The 21,469-nt window shown below is 46.4% G+C and overlaps 1 protein-coding gene and 1 long non-coding RNA gene across 6 annotated transcripts in view; one reads left to right on the forward strand and one right to left on the reverse strand.

The window, feature by feature from the left end:
- ETV6 (ETS variant transcription factor 6) overlaps positions 1 to 21,469 on the forward strand; it is a 315,993-nt gene that overhangs the window by 268,921 nt on the left and 25,603 nt on the right. For 4 of the 5 annotated variants that reach the window (XM_045061379.1, XM_045061378.1, XM_045061377.1 and 1 more), the window contains one exon: positions 7,255 to 7,389. The exons of the other annotated variant lie outside the window; for it this stretch is intronic. In XM_045061379.1, coding sequence (XP_044917314.1) covers positions 7,255 to 7,389 — 135 coding nt within the window. The remainder of the gene's footprint in view (positions 1 to 7,254; positions 7,390 to 21,469) is intronic. 5 annotated transcript variants of the gene reach the window in all.
- On the reverse strand, positions 10,458 to 14,779 carry LOC123386534. Its single transcript, XR_006600543.1, has 3 exons — positions 13,917 to 14,779; positions 12,304 to 13,128; positions 10,458 to 11,312 (listed from the first exon to the last, which is right to left on the reverse strand). It is a non-coding gene; the product is annotated as an uncharacterized LOC123386534 (long non-coding RNA).

Here is a 21,469-nt window from a genome sequence, read left to right on the forward strand (position 1 = left end):
AGAGCGAGGGAGACAGAATCTGAAGCAGGCTCCAGGCTCTGAGCTGTCAGCACAGAGCCCTATGCTGGGCTCAGACTCATGAACCACAAGATCAGGACCTGAGCCAAAGTCGGACTCTTAACTGACTGAGCCACCCAGGTGCCCCAAAAGACTCTTAAATACAGAGAACAAACTGAGGGTTACTGATGGGGTATTGGGTGGAGGGGGGGATGGGCTAAACGGATGATGGGCATTAAGGAGGGTACTTTTTGGGATGAGCACTGGATGTTATAATGTAAGTGATGAATCACCAAGTTCTATTCCTGAAATCGTTATTATACTATATGTTAACTGACTTGGATTTAAATAAAAAGTGGGGGGAAAAAGAGTGATCAAAACACTTTTACTGATGATACTATTTTCAGAAAATATCCCAGGGGCTCCTTAGTCAGTTGGGCGTCATCAGACTTCGACTTGGGTCATGATCTCACGGTTTTGAGTTTGAGCCCTGTGTCGGGCTCTGTGCTGACAGCTCAGAGCCCGGAGCCTGCTTCGGATTCTGCGTCTCCCTCTCTTTCTCTCTCTCTGCCCTTTCCCTACTCACACACTCTCTCTCTCTTTCTCTCTTCTCAAAAAAAAAAAAAAAAAAGAAAAGAAAGAAAATATCCCAAGGATGCAGTCCAGTGGGGGGAAAGAAAAGATACCCTTACCAATCCTGTTTATAAGTATAAAAACTGGAAATGCCCAAGCCACCCACAGTATGGGACTTGCTACATAAACTTGGAGAATGTAAATATAAAGGAATGTACTGTGACTCTACGACTATTCATTGAGTCACTTATTATTTCTTCAGTAGATTATAGGGCCTTGCAGATCATGTTCGTGGTTCTAAAGGTTGTTTTAAAGACAGGTAGAAGCCATTCTGTGTTTTAAGCAGAGACTGGGGCGAGTGCAAAGGTACAAAGTGTGAGGAATGGATGTGGGGCGGTTGGCTTGGCTGGCATCCAGGAGCAAAGGTGGTAACTTGAAGTAGGACAGAACCAGCAGGGGATGATGCCAGGGCTATTTAGAAGGTAGAGTCTGAAAGTCTTGGTGACTGATGCTGGATGAGAGAAGGAGAGGAGTTAATTAAGCATGACTCCCAGGTTTCTGGCCTGATCAACAGGGCATTCGCTGGACTAGGAAACACCATGTGGGTCGTAAAGACTTAGCCTGGACACATTAAGTGTGTGGTGTCCGTATGTCACACAAGAGGAAGTATCTAGGAGATGGCGGTAGGTTCTGGAGTTGGGAAGAAATTCCTGGCTGGAATAGATTTAGCATAGACAGGCTGATTGAGGCCATGGGAGGAGATGAGATTACTGGGGAGAAAGACTCGTGTGAGCCTGGGGAGCCTTAATAGTGCAGGGTTGAAGGAGGAAGCGCAGAGAGGTAGGAAAAAAATCCAGGAGGGGAACGTCTGAAGCCATGGAATGTTCTAGAAGGAGGCAGGTAGTGAGTGCTGCTGCTGAATGTTGCTGAAAGTCAGAGTCCCCAGGTACCGACCATCCTCCCCTGACGAGGTCAGGAGTCGAAGGGGAGAGTCGTGGAGATAACAGAGCTGGTCAGTCCCTCAGACAAGCTTCGCTGTGATGCAACCAGAAAAACAGCAGTAGTTGGAGGGGAAGATGAGGACGAGGGGTGTGTGCGTGTGCTTGAGTGTGTGCGTGTGCGTGTGTGTGTGTGTGCGTGTGTGTGCGTGTGTGTGTGTAGAAAACAGGAAAACCTGACACTGCTCAAATGCTAAAGGAAGAATCCCATAGAAAGAGGCTGAAGATACAACTGCGTACTAGAGAGAGAGACTGAACTAGAAATGTCTATGTGACGTGATGTCAACTGGAAAAAAACATACTCGATACACACAAATGTGACTTCATGCATTGTATATGCACTTTAAATACACAACTGTTGAAGCAAAGCAAATAGTTTCCAGATTTTTTGAGACACGTGTGTTACTGATTCTCACAATCACAAGGGGTGCCACCTCTTGGGCCCACATTATTGCAGACACGGGGCTGCTGCCTGTCCACATCATCTCACCTGTCTTCCTAGCAGCCCAGCCAAGTCTGTGGCATTGTTCTCACTTGAGACAAAAGAAGGTTAAATAAGCCATGAGTTAAGCCTCACTGAGAAAAGATATTTGCCCGGGGGCATGCAGCTGACAAGTAGAGGAACCAGGGTTTGAACTTGGGACTTCTTTGATCCACAGCCCAAGCTCTTCCCTCTAATAGGAAGGAAACATAGATGACTTTAGCCCCCCAAATAGCATTTGTATGTTCTCAGCCTTCAGACACGAGTTACGTTGAGAAGGCAACTTGTAGCAGGTTTGTTTACTCTCTCTACTTACCCGTTTGAAACAAATTACATATAAAATTTGTACTGTACTAAATACAATTTAGTATAAATTGTATTTATAAATACTATTACTGTATATATACTGCATACTGCATACCTTATACTAATCCTGTATAAATAAATACTATTTATAAATACTATAAACACTAAATACTAAAAAAGAATTTATTATCAAAGTAGATGCCTGGCTTTTCACCATCAAGACCACCGGTGCAAAATTATATGTATGTGGAGCGTGTGGGTTTCTGTGCTGTATACGTGTGTGCGCATATGCGCTGTGTGTGTGTGTGCATGCAAGTACAACACGCATCACATGTGTGCGTGTACCCAGGAGTACATCTAGGTCTTATGGGGCCTGAAGCTTATAATCTGGGGGACACAAGTAGGTCTAGGGCTCCTCCCGGGAGCCTATGCAGGTGAGAGCCTTGAAGCTCAACTAGCTTCTTGGCAACTCTACTTTGCACATACATGTGCGTCCATGAACTATGTACGTATGCACGAAGATACATAGAGAAACCAACCAGAGCTACTGCCCCTTAAACAATAGCCTTGGTTCCATTGTTTAGTACGATAACAGCACCTTTTACAGTCAATACCGGGTATTTCTTTTCTGGGGAGACAGAGAAGATTTATCACGAATTAAATGGGCCAAGAATTTTTTGACAGGTGCTTTTGAATTCAAGCCAGTGGTCATTAGCTAAGTTAAATATGCAGTGCTATGGCTCATGCTCTTTATTTTCAGCAGGCAAATAAATATAACATACATTTTTTAAAAAAATTTTTAATGTTTATTTATTTTTAAGAGACAGAGAGACAAAATGGGGGGGGGGGCAGAGAGAGAGGGAGACACAGAATTTGAAGCAGGCTCCAGGATCTGGGCTGTCAGCCCAGAGCCCAACATGGGGCTCGAACCCATGAACTGTGAGATCATGACCTGAGCCAAAGTCGGACGCTTAACCAACTGAGCCACCCAGGTGCCCCAAGTATAACTTATTTTTAAATGTCTTTTTTTTAATCCAGAGATCTTTTTGTTAGTATTACTTTTTAGATATGATCTTCTGTGTATGTGAATATTTTAAGAGTGTAGCAAGAGAACAGGCTGGGTGTCGAAGGGAATAGGAGGCAGGGGAGATGGGATAGGATGGGAGGCCGCCTTTATTTATTTGGAAAGCTGTTGTAGACGAGACACATGTTCTGTGTTGTTCCAGAGCCAAAACTAGGAACCGAGGTCCACGAGATTGCAGGGGAGGCCAGGTTCCAACTTAACAGAAGAACTTCCTATCAACTCGAGCTGTCCAAAAATGGTTTGCTTATGTTAGTGGCCAGCTGCCCATCACTGGAAGTGCTCAGCCAAAGCTACTTCTTGGCAGGGGAAGGGGAGGCAGGGGACTTCTACTGAACACAAGTTTGAGTCGATCGAAGTAACCTCTAGAATCCTTTCTAAGATTGCAAGCTGTTATCGGGCACACGCTGTTACTGCCAACCACGCATACACAGGGCATGCACAGTAAGTTGGTTTTTCCCCCGTCGTAGTGATGCATTTGTGCTAAGCCAGCCACATTCCCCGACTGAGCCCCTGGTTGCTGAGGAAACATGTCTGTGAATGGACTGATCCATCTATGGCCGTACTCTATGGTCTTAGAGTTAAATTTTCGCACCCATTAGTCAGCCGTCCCAGGTGGCACTTACAAATGTTACCTTACTGGTTCTCATAACGGGCTTATGGTTTAGGTAAGGAACTGGCAGAGTTCCACTCGATTCACCCCTCCCCTGCTTTCTTTTGCACAGATAGGAACCTTCTCTGCCTGGCTCCCTTTGCCAGCTGTGGGGTGAGAGACAGAAGAGAGCTAGCACAGAAGGCTGAACAGGTCTAGGGCAGAGAACCTGTCAGTCCTTCCGTGGGGCTGCCCACCGGGCCAGGGGGAGGTGTTGGAGAAGCCAGTATGGGTGAATGGCCTCCCTTAACCTTTTTCTTTTCTGGAGGGAGAACATAACAATGACCATGACCCACACGCCCCTTCTTTGTTCTCCCCGTGAGACTGCCTCAAGGGTCCACAGGTCTGCCCTGTGCCACTTTAATAATATCAATAATGACAACGATGGTGGTGCGGACAGTGGTGGCCACAAAACCAGCTAGTGTTTGCTGAGTTATTACTATTTGCTGGTCGCCGTGATGTGCTTTTCACAGGGATCGCCTCATCCAGTCCTCACACTGATTCTACGAGACAGTTATTAACGTGACCATTTTAAAGACCAGGAAACTGAGAACTAGAGAGAGTGAAGAGCGTGCCCGAGGCACCAGTCTGACTCCAGAGCATAGACTCTTCCCCATTCTGCTTTACTGCCTCACTTTCTGTATGTACATAGAGAAGTGGAAACACAAAAAGAAGTGACCTGCCCTGGCTTTGACCACCTCCCAGCAGAAGAGTCTTTAACCTTCTCACAGCGGGACATCTGCAGCCCGGGGAGGCACTCCCGAGGAGGGGCCAGCATGAACACACGTACCTCACCTGCTCCCTCCTCGAACCCTCCCAGCAGACTTCCAAGGCAGATGCTGTTTGCATCTCACAGGGAAGTTCAGGGACTTGCTCAAGGTCACCTGGTGCAGAGGGGCTGGGACGCAAACCCAGGCGGCCGCATCTGCACGTCCGTGCCTTCCCCGCCACATCAGCCTGCCTCTCTGAACGAACAAAGTTGAACACCCTCACAGACACTAAATTTATATTTCCTGGCCTCCTCTTCCAAAATGGATACACTAATTACTGACCATTTTTTTTAGTAATAGTAATCATCAGGAACACATTTTTCAGTGTGTTCGTTTTCTCTTCTGCGTACTACCGAAATAAAGCATTGCTGAAACCCACAGGATAAAACCCAGCGGGTGTGAGGCCGTGTAAATTAAGAAAAGTTCAGGAAGACATTACAGTAAACCCGAAGAAACAAAGTGTTGATTAGGGACTTATTTTTGTACGCGATTAAAATATGAATCATTAAAATAGGACCATATTTCAGGCTCTATATTCTCATCGCATCAGAGACGACATTACCATGACTACTAGGTTCAGATTAGATGGGCTCCAGGCCTCCTGAGCTCAGAAAACACAGTCGTGTGCACCACGGTTCTACCTGACACGGAACATTTGTAAAAGTCTGGCTCACGACACCTCTGCATCTTCTCACCCATGTCATCAAAAGGAAATTCCCAAGTGACATGCTTGTCTTCAGCTCTTTAAAGGCTTGTGCTTTATTTCATCGTAATAGTAAATAGTGTCACTAAGTAATAATGTTAATGACAACCAACACTCAAAGGTAGAGGAAGGAACAGAATCAAAGCAAAGACACAAAGGCACCTCAGGAGTCCCTTAGAACACAGCGATCTTGAACTTTATTTGGTACAAAGGGTTTGCAGAAAGAAAGAAACTAATATGGAGCGTTTCTCGGGTTCAGACAGAGTTTAAAAGAAAAAAATAATTCAGCAATAGCCCAAAATATGCAGTTAAATCAAGTGGTTCATTAAAGTATCTGTTAAAAATGGCTAAAATTAGAGACAAAAGCCCATTGTCTGGTGCAATTGTTGACTGCCTGCATATCTGTATTTGGAAGGGCGTAGGGGGACAGTCAGAAGCCTGTGGTATTTTAAAGATTCATCACCCACCCCTAAGGGGTTTTGAGCACCCACCTGCATTTTTGAACTTGAATCTAAGCCAAAGAGGTGGGACAAGACCATGACAGGTTTTTGGGGGGGTTGGGGAGGTTTTGTTTTGCTAATTAACTACTCAGTGGACATTTTAAATACCAAATATATCAGAACAGAGGCACCTAGTTCAGACCAGCCCCCACCGTCCTCTGCGAGGGGCTGACATCTAGAGATGATCTTCTAGAGGCCTGTAGAACCTTGGAGCGATGCCTGTGTGTATTTTTAAAGGAGGGGAGCATCCCAGAATGTGCCAGTTCTTTATAGGGTATTTTTAATAGTTAGCCCCTCTGACTGGGGTTGTGCGTTTTTCATACTCATTCTCTTCCTGCCTGGGGTTGGGATGGGTTTGAAAGGCTTTTGTTTTGTTTTTTTCCTGTTGGAAGCTCTCTATGAATTGCCAGTGGAGCATCAAAAATTTTCATACTTAATGACTTCATCATTCTTCTTTGGTTAATCAGAAATGCAAGCAAAGATTGATAGGAAAATATTTTTCGCAAGAATGATAGCAACAAATTGGAATCGTTGAAATGCCCAACAAAGTCCGGTACCTTCCTGCGATGGGCTGTCATTTTGCAGCTAGTGGAGCCGTTCAATAATGTGGAGAGAAAAAGAGACATATAAAACCCTAGTACAAGCCTGATTCTCACTATAAAACCATAGATAGTGGTAACAGGACTCCTTTCTCTGCGCAATGGGATTATAGGTGCTTCCCGTTCTCTCGTTTTCAGCATTTTTAAAGCATTTTTTGTATATTCCTTTCATAATTTATTTTTTTTTAATTTTTTTTCAACATTTTTATTTATTTTTGGGACAGAGAGAGACAGAGCATGAATGGGAGAGCATGAATGACAGAGAGAGAGGGAGACACAGAATCGGAACCAGGCTCCAGGCTCTGAGCCATCAGCCCAGAGCCTGACGCGGGGCTCGAACTCACGGACCGCGAGATCGTGACCTGGCTGAAGTCGGATGCTCAACCGACTGCGCCACCCAGGCGCCCCAATTCCTTTCATAATTTAAAAAGTCCAATAAAACAACAATCCCATGGCTCCAACCTTAGGAGTTTCCCCTGTGTGCTCCATGCACATCTGGCCAACCATTACGTCATTGCCACCCATAGAGTCGAAGCCCAGTGTGTTAACTAAAATATTCCCTTTGCTCTAGTTCTCTTTCCGTTTTCTTCCCAGGTGATGTGCTCTATGAACTCCTTCAGCATATTCTGAAGCAGAGGAAACCTCGGATTCTTTTTTCACCCTTCTTCCACCCCGGAAACTCTATACACACACAGCCAGAAGTCCTACTGCATCAGAACCATGAAGAAGGTACCAGAGGAACCTTTTCTTTCCTTTCATCAGGGTTAGACAATCCAAAAGGTTTCATCGTTTATTGGATGTGTTGTTCCTATTCATGTGATTGGTTCGTCATTGAACAAACATGTATTGATGCCAAGGTGAATAGGACGGAATCTTGGTTCTCCACAATTCATAAAGAAATGAGATGCATAGATCCATGTATATCAAAGCACAGCTATGATAGTGGGCACCATGGAGAGAGACTGGGAGGGGAAATTACATCCAGGCGCAAGCATCAGGGGCAGCCTCATAAAGCAGGTGCTTCTGGAGGCTTCCTTGATGGTGCAGCAGAATTCTGATAAGCAAGGATAAAGTGGGGAACCCTCTAGGCAGAAGAGGTAGGGTGGAGTGAGCCCCTGGAACAAAGAGCCATCAGATGACTTAGGTTATAGAGCTTATCTTCACCCCCCCCCACACACACCAGCCTTTTGTTCTAGAAAATATCAGACAGTAGAGATTTCTCCCAAATAGAGAAAATAAAGTAAATAAACCCCTGTGAGCCATCACCCTGTTTCAACAATAATCAACACTTTCCTTTGGCAGAGTTAGTCCAAGGAGGTTATATCGGACCCTGAGTGTAAAGGACTTTAATGAAGAAGCATAAGGGGGTCTTTGAAAATTTGTGAGTAGAGGGTACTAAGAGTTGGGGGACTCCAACCCTGTGAACTCTGATGGACCAGGGGTTCCACCTTCATGCACCAAAGGTGGTTCCTTGCGGTGTGCTCAGCCTAAGTACCTACTTCAGATGTACCCAGTGCTCCACTTCTCCAGTAAGCCCCAGTGGTCATAAAATCATCAGTAGAAAACAGAAAAAAAGGCCAGAATTGACCTGGGGCCCCGGACCTTGTTCTAAAGCAGGTGTTTGGGTGCAGAAACCCGTTATTAAAATCTTACTTTGTGCCCTACTCCGTTGAACGGCGATGCCTCGTGCCTCTGAGGAACATTATGTCCATGTTCTTCCCTCCACGGATCAGTTAGACAACAGATGTGGGGACCCAAAGTAACACTTTTAAACTTGTGCTTTCTCTTAGGACCTGATTTACTAGGGGCCTGAACCCCTGGTGCCTCGGGGGTATTTCCTTAAATCGAGTGGGCATCTTCAAGAGCAGGGCTAATAGTTTTGTTTTGTTGTTGGCAAACCAAAAAATGAGAAGTTATTTGTTTTCTTAATTAACACTTCACAAAAGACAGCCTGACTCCGGGTGACCGCCATCGCTTCCTGGAGCCAAGCGCTTCACAGCAGGGCCCCTTGCTTTCCTGATGGAGAGTAAATGAGCGTTGCTTGCCTGCTCCCTGCCTGTTTCTCTCTCGTCCTTTCTTCCTCCTGCTCTACTCTGGCTTCATTTAGCCGCTGCCCTCCCCAACCCCCAACAATTCAGGTTCTCCGTCCTTTTGCGCTTCCTGCCTTGTACATTTCCGGCTTTCGTCATTGCCAGCAGCGATTCCCGAGGAGGAGGTGGGTTTACCGAAGCTTGACATTCAGGCAAGAACCATATTACCTAGCTTGCCTCTTCAGATACAAAGGTGAGGGATGGGCTTTTTTTTCCCTCCCCCTCTTTAAAAAAAAACCCATTTGGAATTCCTGTTCCTCTTTTTATTCCCAGATGTGATTGGAGGCTTAATGGTCTCTCCTTCCTCCCTTCTCCTTGGTCTGATTTGACTCAGAAGTTAGCGTGTCGTTGTTCTCATTTGCCGGGGCTGATCAATGGAGAAAGCTGGGCTCACTGCCTCTCAGAGCTGCTGTCAGGCTAAGTAAATACAGACGCACCACTGCATACGCCGTAAGGAGCTGTGCTCTCGAGTGTTCGGATGGTGGTCGTAACGACTCAGTGGGTAAAAGAATGGAGTTAATGAGACCAAGGTCGAGGGCTTCATCACCATGCAGACCGGTGATGAGCTCTGTCTCAGCTCTTAAAAGTAGTGTGTTCTCAGAGACCATTCCTTAAAGCTCTCAGCCAGCAAACAACACCTGAGGGCGCAGGCCTGTTCAGACGCAGGGCGCGTTCTCTCAGGTGAACAGGTGGACGCACGAGAAGGGCGGTTTAGGTCTCTGTCAGATGGCGTCAAATGAGAAGCGCTCTACAAGGCATGGAGGTGATGTGAAGAGGCTGCCTGTCCCCAGACTGCCACTGGTAATAAGGGGACCCTCTAGAGAGGGGAACGGACTGGTACAAGTTCTCTACCTCTGAACACCTCCCGCCTCTTTCCCTTTTCTCCACCAAAAAGAAGGACACATCCAGCTCAACATGAGTGATCTCTAGAATGAATACTGTTATGCTTGCTTGTGAATGGTAAAACACTAATACAGACATCTGTTAGCACACAGAAAGCTCCGGTCCTGAAAGAAGAAGAGGCTCTAGAGTGAAATTATACGTATCAAATACTCTAACCCCCCAACGATCTGTTCCCCATAATTGGGGATACAGTCCTTTGGAAAAGTACGTTGCTGTTGACGTGACACAGAGATAATATGACAGAATGGAAGGACAACAGGGACATTGCGGAGGAGAACCGATCGGCCCCTCAACGGCCTGGCACAGGGAGGCGCAAAGACAGCGTTCCATTCACCCCCCGCGACTTCGCCTCATCCCTCCCACCGACTTTACCAACTCAGACATCCATCGCTGCACAATGGAAACTGATCTCGCCATACAGACAGATCTTGGTGAATCTCGCAACCCTTCCCCCATAGGTCCCCCATCTGAGTACGTGACATTGAAATCACACCGGGCAGCCATGTGGCGGTGCCAGAAGCTAGGAGGTTGGTGTTAGGGCTCAGAGGCTCCCCTCCAGGCCCTGAGGGGAGAGGTGGGCCATGATACTGCTTCCAGTTGGGCAGAGCAGACTCCTGACGTCCTCCTATGTCTAGAGAGCCAGGATTGCCACTCTCTTCCCCTGCATACTTACGAGAACGCAGCATTATACATTAGAATTTCTCGCCCCTAGCGAGCCACGGCAACAGTGAAACAGGACTCCCAGCAAGTATGCTGGGAAATGGGCATGAGCCAGGACCACCACAGACAAGCCAGCACGCGTGGTCAGCTTAGATGACATTTTTGAAAGGGCGGGATTCTGGAGTCGGGAGAGCAGGCTCCAATCCTCTATTCTGCCAAAGCTTAAGGGCTGAGTTACTCTTCTCTGGCCCTCGGTTTCCCCAGCTGTAGGACAGGGATTAGCCCGAATGGTCTCTGATCTCCTGCACTCTCAACTCCTGCATTCCCTCCGAAGTCTGGGTTCTCCCTGGGCGATAAGAAGATGGCCAAGACATGTGATCTACCTTCAGGGCCTTGGGTAACTAAAATCCAGAAAAACCTAAATGTGTCCTGCTTGATGTTGCTCAGAAACAGCTGAACATCACGTCTGTCCTCACTTGTGTCACCTTATCAAGAACTGCCGATGATATTACCCCTCTGAGTAGTCAAACCAAGAGTGGCATGGTTCCTTTATCGCGTGACGAAAGCCTCCGTTCCAGCGGATCCCTTTTCTTTGATGGTTGTGACTCATTTTATCAGCATGCTATGAACGAGTTAGATGTGAGGTAGATCGTGACGTAGGAAGGAGACGAACCGAAAAACGATAGCGCTTCGTTCACCAAAACCAGGAGGTAAATGTCTTCAGAAATGTCAAGTCGGCAAATGATGATAAAATAAATGTATTTGGTCACACACAGTTATATCAACTTCTTTTGACACCGTAGGTCCTGAAATCAGTTACTTTTAGCTTCCATGGAGTAATTACAAAGAAAGACTTTGTTCCAAAGCGTATATCCGAACGCCGGTAGGCCTTTGGTGGTAAAACTGCTTGAATCGTGATTCCCTGAAAGCTCAGGGAGCAATATGAAATGTGCTTCTGGCTCTGCAGAGTCACCCCTGTAGGACTGGCTGTGCACAAGTCTGTAGGGACAAGGAACAAGATTTGTGTTTACCATGTGCTGTCATCCGGTGACCCCTCTGGGCATCCTCTTACCCTTTCAGCTCTGTAGTCCCACCCTCTCCTCTGCCCACCCTCTCCTCTGCCCCATCTAAGGGAGTGGGAGGTGATTTTCAGTCACTTTAATTTTAATTTTTTTAAGTCCTTATTCATTTTGGAGACAGAGAGACACATAGAGGGTGAGTGGGGGAGGAGCAGAGAGAGAGGGAGACGCAGAATCCCAAGCAGGCTCCAGGCTCTGAACTGACAGCACGGAGCCCGACGCGGGGCTCGAACTCACGGACCGTGAGATCATGACCTGAGCTGAAGTCAGACGCTTAACCGACCGAGCTACGCAGGTGCCCCTAATCACTTTAATTTGAAAATATTCACACACGCAGGGCTGTGATTGTTTCTGCAACAGTGGACACACTTTTAAGACACAAGTTTTGCTCTGGAGCAGCCCTTGGTCACCAGGTGGACACAGACATCGTTAAGTGGTGAGAATGTTCCTGTGTCACAACAGTTGACCTCGATTCTCCGTACAACCAGCACACGGTGACGGCCCAGAGAACAGAGAGAAGTCATTTCTCCGTGGGGAGTGAGGGGGGTGGCATGCGTTCGGGATTGCCCACAGATTTTCATTTATGTGATTGCTTTATGGCAAGAAATGTTTCGCTTCCACCACCCCCCCCCCCCACTACCAAATCCGAGTGCCCAAACACTGCTCTGGAGGAAGAAAATCTTACACAATTCTAATGAGATCATTAAAGAAGATGAGGTCTGTGAATCTGCTTCATAGTGACAAAATAACAGCTAACGTTTACTGGGTCTTTGCTGTGTGCCAGGCCCTGTTCTAAGCTCTTACGTGTCTAAACCATTTCCTCTTCGCAACTACCCTATAAGGAAGGTAATGTTATCCCCACCTGATGGGTGAGGAAATAGAGGCCAAGAGCCCCCAGATTACACACTTACCGAGTGCCCTGGGTCTGCTTCGCTCTGATGCCTGTGTTCATTCCATTGCAGCATGAATGAGCTAACCAAATAACATTTTTGTTAATGTGTCTTGTGCACATTAATTCCTGGAAACAGGACCAAAGATGGGGCAATGAGAAGAACTGGGGAGACCAGGACCCCTGACTGGGGTACAGGATGGCAGGTGCCTGGCAAGCCTGCTTACAGTTTTTCTGCCTCACGGCACTTGAAAATCGAAACAAACAAAACCGTCAGAGATAACTTTTGAGATACCGCTGTATGTCTGCAACTCATCATACTAAAAACTCACGCTAATTCGGACTGCCTTAGCCCACTAGAGATCGTTGACCGCCTCAGAACGAATGGACTTGGCATGAAGAAAATCCCCAGCCTGGGAGAAGTGTGGGCTCGGAGTCAGACACTGGCTTCTGAGACAGGAGCGCTGGCTGTCACCCCCTTGGGAACCAGCCCTTTGGCTCCCTTGGAGCTGGCCCCTCAGCTGGCCCTGCTGAATAGGCACCCGGGTAGATAAAGTTTTTAGCTGATCCAGCCATCCTCTTACTGGTTGCTGTAAAAACTTCCCTGATTCTCTAGTCTTACTGGAACCGTGTTGATGAGATTAAGGTGTCAGGGAGGCCATCGGCTAGGGTTTGACATCTGTGTTAATCCTGTAATGCTTACCGGAGCCAGAGAGCACAATGGGGTTGGTGTGTGTGTGCACACGGCTCTGGATCCCGACCATCTGGGTTCAGATCCCAGCTCCCCTGTTTACCGGCTGTGTGAGTTTACGCAAGTTGCTTAACTTCCTTGTCTCTCCGTTTCCAGCTGTAAAAGGAGGATAATGGCAATACCTGTTGGATATGATTGATTTAAGAAAAGAATCAAGTTAGTGTGGCAAATGCCCTTAGAACAAGAGCTGCCACTCAGTAAATGTTACTCATTACCATTATTGGATATTTCTTACCACTGTTTGGTTGGGGTTTTTTCTTCCGCCTAAAAAACGTTTCATTGTGATTAAATATGCATAACATCATCTTAGCCATTTTTAAAAACATTTTTTGGCATTTACTCATTTTTGAAAGGCAGTGAGAGACAGAGCATGAATGGGGGAGGGGGAGAGAGAGAGGGAGACACGGAAACAGAAGCAGGCTCCGAGCTGTCAGCACGGAGCCCGACGCGGGGCTCGAACCCACGGGCCGCGAGATGATGATGACCCGAGCCGAAATGGGCCGCTTAACTGACTGATCCACCCAGGAGCCCCTCATCGTAGCCATTTTTAAGCCATTCTAAGCCATTTTGCATACAGTCGGGTAGTGTAAGCGTGTTCACATTGCTGTGCAATGGTCGGGGTTTTTGTTTCTCTTACCTCCAATCCCAGCCGTCCAAATCATTTCAGTTATTGTGACTAAACACACTGTGTGCGGACACCGGGTTTGTGCATCCCGGACACAGGGAGGGCCTTGCTGCCTCCCCGCGCCCTGATAACAGAATTCCTTCACAGGCACACCAGGCCCCCTGCGTTACATTCTATGGGAAAATACATTTCAAACACCAACCCCGGTTGCTCGCAGGGCACAGCCTGTTTTGAAAATGCTCATATTTTGTTACCTCACCGTAGCAGGCACAGGGTCGGTCCTCCGTGACCCCGTTGGGACCCTTCCAGCTGTCTCCTCTCACAGTTAAGCACCGCAAGGTTAACCTCTTGTGCCCCTTTCAATTCTGTGATTCTTGGGTCTGGCTGGAGACAATGAGGTCCCCCCAGAGGAAGACCAGCAAATCTTGACTTCCTGTTGTCCCCCCGGGACACCAGGGAACACTTTTGCCCTTGGCCTCCTCATTCCCACTCTTAACTCCTCCTCCCCCTGTCTAGGGCCCCTTTGTCCTGCTTTGCTTCCTATGTTTCAGAGGCTGGGGCAGTGTGACCTTTTACCCTCTGACCCTTGTCCTCTGATGGAACATTTGATTGTGACGGGAGAGTGTGGAGCCCTGGCGTGGTGCACAGAGCCTCTTCATCTGTCTAGACCATCAGTCTCCTTCAGAGAGGGCCCGCTCACCTTCCCCGCCTCCTCTGGCGTCCTCCAGTCAGGTGGAGGCTGCCCGTAGCCAGGGGCTAGCTGGCTCTATTAAACCAGAAACTTCAGCGCAAGAGATCCGTAATATGCATGACTAACTCTCCCCAGGTACCCGGGAAGTTTTCAAGAAACTTCCTCTTAGCCCTGGGGAAGTGCTATCTGAGCGCTTTGAGATAAGGGGACTGGGGCGGTTGGGGTTCACCTCCAGAGCAGGAAGCCCTCTGTTATCTTGCTCTTTCCCCTCTCCAGCACTCTGACTTATCTCTGTGCCACCCTGACCCCCTCCCTACAAATGATTCACAGGGTTTACCCCCACATGTCTAATTGGCTCATTTGAAACCTGACCCCGCTGGTTTCTTCATTCACTTCTTTTGTGCGGCTTTACTGAGACTGAGGCTGGCAGACTGGCTCTGTGCCGTCTGTGCTGAGCCACTGGCAGAGGCTAGCCTGTTTGGAGGCTGTCCTGCCCACAGGCAATAAAGATGAAACCTCAGAGTCCTGCAGTTCACCTGCCTTGAGTTTTCTGGGAGCTCACGTAGGATTCTTTGTTTACGACCTCACGCATCTGCGCATCAGACGCCCCAAACTTCTGGTTTTCTTCTCAGGCCCTTTAGTGACAGTTGCAACTTGCGAGGTGAATAGACTGAAATGGGCAGGTGGAAGTCAGTGCAATATCTCAATGGGACCTCTTGGAAAAGGAAGGGGCAGGTGGTGGCGGCGGGGCGGGGGGGCGATGTGTTAGTATGCTAGGTCCACCGTAACAAAGTACCACAAATTGGGTGGCTTAAACAACGGATTTATTGTCTCACAGTTCTGGAGGCTAGAAGTCCAAGATCAAGGTGAGGGCAGGATCGGTTCCTTCTGAGGGCTGGGAGGGAGAGGCTGTTCTGTGCCTCTCTCTTAGCTTCTGGTGGTCTGCTGGCCACCTTGGGTATTCCTTGACTGGTAGATCTCTGCCTTCATCATCACCTGGCATGCGCCCTGTGCACACTGACTCATAATTCAGCACCCATAGCCTTTGCTTGTGTTTTTTTGTGTGTCTCTTTTCTCCATTAGACTATTATATCCTTGAGAGCAAGGACCACTTTTCCTTACTCTTTGCATCCAAGGCTCTACTTGAAATACGGTTGGCATCACTGAAGGTTATGTGGTTCAACGCATAGTTTGTAATCACTGTGTGGCAAAACCGTCCCCCTCCGTTCATGTAATCTGTGCCTGTCTATGTGTCCAAATTCTCCTTTTCATAAGGGCACCAGTCATATTGTATTAGAGAACCCCCCATTCTAATATGACTTTATCTTAAGTGATGACATCTGCAACGACCCTATTTCTAAATAAGGTCACATTCTGAGGCATAGGGGTTGGGACTTCAATATATGAATTGAAGGGTATGGGAGAAGAGGCAGGCAGCACAGTTCAACCCATAGCAAGGGGTGACAGACCCTAAGCGTGTGTAGGAAATCTATTTTGAATTGCACCTGAAGACCAAGAGCATTTAATCTCTATAGCTCTTCGTATCATTTGTGGTTCCCACTAATCTTTTACAAAGTCATGCTGGGAAGTGGTTCCTTTCAGAATGTGGAACACAGTGGACTGAGGCTGATTGAGTAAGTCACCTGCTGGGCCTGTTGATTTGCATCTCACTGACTAGCTTCTCTTATCGCTGCCCATGGCCTTGGGAAAGCATAGTGGTGGAAATGTCATCCTGGTGTGTGAGATACAAGCTCCAGCCTTTGCTCTACCCTGGAAATTTCCTACTTAAAAGCCCATGACTTTTTTTTTATGTTTATTCACTTTTTTGAGAGACAGAGTGTGAGCAGAGCCGGGGCAGAGAGAGAGGGAGACACAGAATCCGAAACAGGCTCCAGTCTCCGAGCTGTTAGCCCAGAGCCCGACATGGGGCTCAAACTCACGAACCGTGAGATCGTGACCTGAGCCGAAGTCGGACGCTTAACCGACTGAGCCACCCAGGCGCCGCAAAGCCCATGACTTTTAACCAAAGGCGGTTTTTGTTGGTTTAAGTTTACTAGTTATTCATTATTTATAACATGTTTAAATTGGGTCAAATTTTGATGAATTTTAAATGGACAAACTTTTCTAATGAGTACAAGAAAAGAAGACAAAAGAAATCAGACCTTTTTTGTGCTCATCACATTTAAAGTCTTAATTTATTTGGGCTGTTTGGGATTATTTGTACCTAAAAGAGGTCTGCAAAGAGAAAGGTTTGGGATTAGAAAACACTTTCAACCAGGATGGGTTGCCTACCAGTCCTTGGCCGTCCCTGCCCCCTTCCCTCCATGCCCACACTGACTAATTATGTGTGGCTTTCTTGCGCATTTCCCTCCCGTATCAAGACCTTCAGACCGAGGGCAATGTGGATAATTTCCCAGCTCTCCAGCTGGGCAGTTCACCAAGAACAAACCCAGACATCAAGGCTAGACCAAAAAAATCTTCTTGTTTTAGACAGAAGACTCCTACATCTGGGGGATTTAATGCACCCACTGTCCGCTCAGTGCATTTCCTGTGTCCGGAGCTTCTCTGCCTGCCGGCTCTGGTCTCAGAAGTTTCCATCCCCTGCTGCCAACTTGTAATAACAGGGGCAGCAGGCGGCAGGGTAGGAGCGTCATAGCCTACTCCATACGTGGGCGCATGCTTTGCAAACTGAAACAAAGCTTGGAAGGTCTTATTGCAGGACTTTCGGCCTTGACAGTGGCTGTGCCCAGACCACCAGGAGCCTGGAATTAAATACCCTTGGATCCAGTTCTCTACCATTAATGTTATCAACTTCATCAAGTACTTCCTCTTTGAGTGGTGTCTGCAGAGAAATAAATAAATCAAGCTCCTCCAAGTCCTGTTCCTGCCTGGACCCAGAGTCAAAAGTACAATCTGAGTTGGATTATCCAGAGCACTGTCTGCCTCCTTCATTGTTCCCAAAGATCTGGGCAGGAACAGAGAGTGAAATCTCTCCAGGACATTACATCAGTTCCTCTTTTACCCTTGGCATGAAAATTCTTCCTCTCATGGTCCACCCAGACTTCCTAAGGCTTGCCCCGAGCTCACACCCATAGGCTGATCCTTGAAGCCCAAGACATCAAAGAAGGCCTGCAGGTGACCAGACTACTGGCCAACGCCTGTTTCTGTTTTGAAATTTGTAAGACAGGAAATGGACTCAGGAAATAGGATTTTTCAGTACACGGTCTTCATCATCCTTAGGTATTGTTAAACCTTAATAAGCTTTTAAGTAAAGGGAGAAAATGGCATTGAGAAGAAAATGCACGAAACTTCGAAATGCAACCATTTTAAGTAGTTGCTTATCGTGATCGTGTTCTGTGACAGAGAAGAGAGAAATTCATTTTTGTGGACAGCAGAGTTGAGATCCTTATTAGCTATGAAAGGAAAATCTGCCTCATCCCCAAAAGATGGCAGGTCATTTTATCACACTAATAATCTCAGCCATTAAAATTAACTCCGTGGGGGGGCGCCTGGGTGGCTCAGTCAGTTGAGCGTCTGACTTCCGCTCAGGTCATGATCTCGCGGTTTGTGAGTTCGAGCCCCACATCGGGCTCTGTGCTGACAGCTCGGAGCCTGGAGCCTGCTTCGGATTCTGTCTCTCCTCCTCTCTCTGCCCCTCCCCTGGTCATGCTCTGTCTCTCTGTCTCTCAATAATAAATAAACGTTAAAAAAAAAAAATTAACTCCGTGGGCCTAATCAGTTAAGTACCCTGTAAGCATGTATTTGCGTTTGGGTTAAAGTGAAGAATTTAGTACTTGTTATCCCAACGTGTATCCTTGCAAGCTTGACTAAGTACTTATAAAAACAAAAAACAGGGGCACCTGGGTGGCTTGGTCGGTTAAGCATCCGACTCTTGGTTTCAACTCAGGTCATGATCTCATGGTTTCATGAGTTCGGGCCCTGCATCAGGCTCTGCACTGCCAGAATCCCTTCTTGGGATTCTCTCTCCCTGTCTCTGTCCCTCTCCTACTTGTGCGGTCTCTGTCTCTCTCAAAATAAATAAATAAAACTTAAAAAAAAAAAACTTTTTATAGTGGAAAATGTCAAACTTACACAAAATTAGAATTAGTTAATGAGCCACCATGTACCCATCACAAGCTCCATTAATCAATTCATGACCAGTCTTGTTTCTTCTGTGCCCCACCTACTCTCTGCTTTCAAATTAATTTCATTTCAAATTAATTTAAAGCAACTCCTGGATATAATTTCATCTGTAAATATATCAGTACAGGTCTGAAAAGATAAGGACCCTTTATGAAGTCATAAACCCAAAACCATCACATCACCAGAAAACTAACAGTTCTTCAATATCATCAAATACCTTATTAATGTTCACATTTTTTCCAACTATGTCATAAATGTTTTTACCATTTCCTTGAATCAGAATCCAAGCAAGCGTCTATACATTGCAGATGGTTTATGTGTCTCTAAGTCTCCTTAAATCTTTAGGTCTCCACTCCATATCTTTCTTGTGCACATACTTGAGCTCTCTCTTTCTCTCTCTCTCTCTCTCTCTCTCTCTCTCTCTCTCTCTCTCTCGGTGTTTAAAAGGAGTTATCCATAATTAGTATAACTTTCCCTGTGTACGTAGTGTATCTTTTTCCCCACGTCTGGTTGCTTTGGGGATTTTATCTTTGGTTTTTAGCAGTTTGACTGTGATATGCCTGGATGTAACTTTTGTATTTATCCTGCTTGGTATTTGCTGAGCATCTCGGGTCTTTAAGTTTGTTGTTGTTGTTGCTACCAAATTTGGGAGCCATTTGGTCATTATTCTTTTTCTTTTTTTTCTTTTTTTTTTTTTTCTTTTGGCTTCATTCTTTCTGTTCTCTCTTTGGATTCCAATTACATATCCATTAGACCATTTAATATTGTTCCACAGGTCACTGAGGATCCATTTGTTTATTTGGTTTTGTTTTTAACTTTTATTGATCTGTCTTCAAATTTATGAACCCTTCCTTCTGTTATCTCTAATCTGTTGTTAAGTCCATCCAGTCCAATCTTTCATATACTGTATTTTTCAGTACTCGAATCTTTTTTTTTTATAGTATCCATTTCTCTTCTGAAATTCTCTCTCTGTTATATCTCATTATGACCATCATTTCCTTCAAGTGCTTACCCTTAAATTTCTCAATATCCTTTAAGGTTCTTTTTTGCTAATACTAACACCTAGATTATCTCAGAGTCTTTTTCTGTTGACTGCCTTTCCTGTTGATTATGGGTCACGTTTTTCTGTTTTGTTTTGTTTTGTTTTGTTTTGTTTTCACATATCCAGAACATCTTTATTGAATACCGGACATTACACGTGATACATTGTAGAGACTCTAGATTATGTTACATTCCTCTGAAGAATGTTGATTTTTGTCCCAGCAGGCAAATGACTAGCCAGTCACTTTGAATTTGTGGTGACTTGGTCCTGCATTTGGTTAGGGCAGATCCATTTCAGTTTTGCCTTTAGCCCTCAAGAAAATCCCTTTGTTCTGGAGCATAGTCCTTACTCCTAAGGTGTGGCCGTTCTGGGCTAATAAACAGCCTGAGGTGTTTACGGAGCCTTTGTTGCTAGGATTCAAATTCTGAATTCTGTCTCCAATACAGGGGCCAGTAACTGACATTCCTGCTCCTATCTTTCAGCCATACAGCTGTTGCTTTCCACTGAGCTCTTTCGAGCTCCCCCTGCACACGCGCTGTTCAGGAGCACATGTTAAGGATTTGAGGGAACTTTATGTGCCAATTTAGCGGCTGCTCCCCCTGAGGCTCTCTCCTTTATGGGTTTGCTTTCTCAATTTTTTGCCATTCGGGCAACTCCACACTCTATTCCCTGACAGATTACACAACTTCCGGTTCATTTTCTACCGGCCCCCTGCTAACGTGAACTGGGGAGGACCCTCAGGGCTGCATAAATTTGGATCTCACCTGTGCAGTTCTCTTCCTTCCAGAGTGAAACCCCCTTCAGTGTTCTCCAGTACCTTCAAATAACTTTTATAAATGTTCCGTCATTTCTATATGTAGGAATGGTAGTTGGGTACAAGCCACTCTGTCATCTGTCAGACTGGAATCGCCTTCTCCTTTATTACAGAAAGGTGCTGGCCTACCAAATACTTCGCCTGCCTTCGCATACCTAATCGTAGAGCCTGGAGACCAGGCCTTAGGAGAATATTGACACACCCCTCATTCTGTTTTATAGCTGTGTAGTCCTTCATTGTTTACAGATAGAGTATAATTTATTAAGCCAGTCTCCTACTGATAGCTGTTCGAGCGAGTAAGCACTTTTAGGTGCATGGCAGCAGGCTACGCGTTAGTTACGAAATAAACCCTTTGCCTGCAAGCAGGTGATCTTTTAGTGATCGTGAACAATATTTCTTTTGTTCACTGTCTCCTGTAACAGATCTAGAGGCATCCCCATTTTTCTGTTAATCCTTTGTAAAACTTGGACCACCCAGTTTTGGCCACCACCTTAATCTCTGTCTACTAACCCTATCAGATTCCTGGATCCCCTTTATACGTTCTTCCTATAGATATTACCATAATGGACAAAGGAGATATCTTTGACTTGCTTGACTTAGAATCATGGGCAAATCTCTGACCACAGCAAGGACCTGAAAGCGTGTGCATCCTTTTGGTGCAACAGCTCTGGGAACAGAGGCGGCCAGAGAAACCTCACGAAGATGAGTTTGAGGCACTGTAGCAAGTTCCGTTTTTGTAGGCAGATTTTTGTTCCTTCCCTTCCCTAAGCAGGTGCTCCCAAAGCCACACATAGGCTGGTCCATCCCTCAACCCAGCCCACAGGACTACTTCTGTTGCTGAGCTATGTACTCTTCTGATGTTGTCCCTGCTCTCAAGTATCACCAGCTTGGAAGTTCAAGGGGGATGGGGTGGAGGCACTGTTGGGGTGCCCATCCCTCCTTTTCCTTCCTTACCTTTACCTGTCTATGAGCATTCATAGGGTCTGTGCACTCAGAAACAAAATGAACCTGGGGCGCTTGGGTGGCTCAGTTAAGTGTCCAACTTCGGCTCAGGAGATGATCTCGCGGTTTGTCAGTTCGAGCCCCACATCTAGTTCTGTGCTGACAGCTTCGGATTCTGTG

This window comes from Felis catus, chromosome B4 (assembly GCF_018350175.1).
Source record: "Felis catus isolate Fca126 chromosome B4, F.catus_Fca126_mat1.0, whole genome shotgun sequence".
Classification (NCBI taxonomy): domain Eukaryota; kingdom Metazoa; phylum Chordata; class Mammalia; order Carnivora; family Felidae; genus Felis; species Felis catus.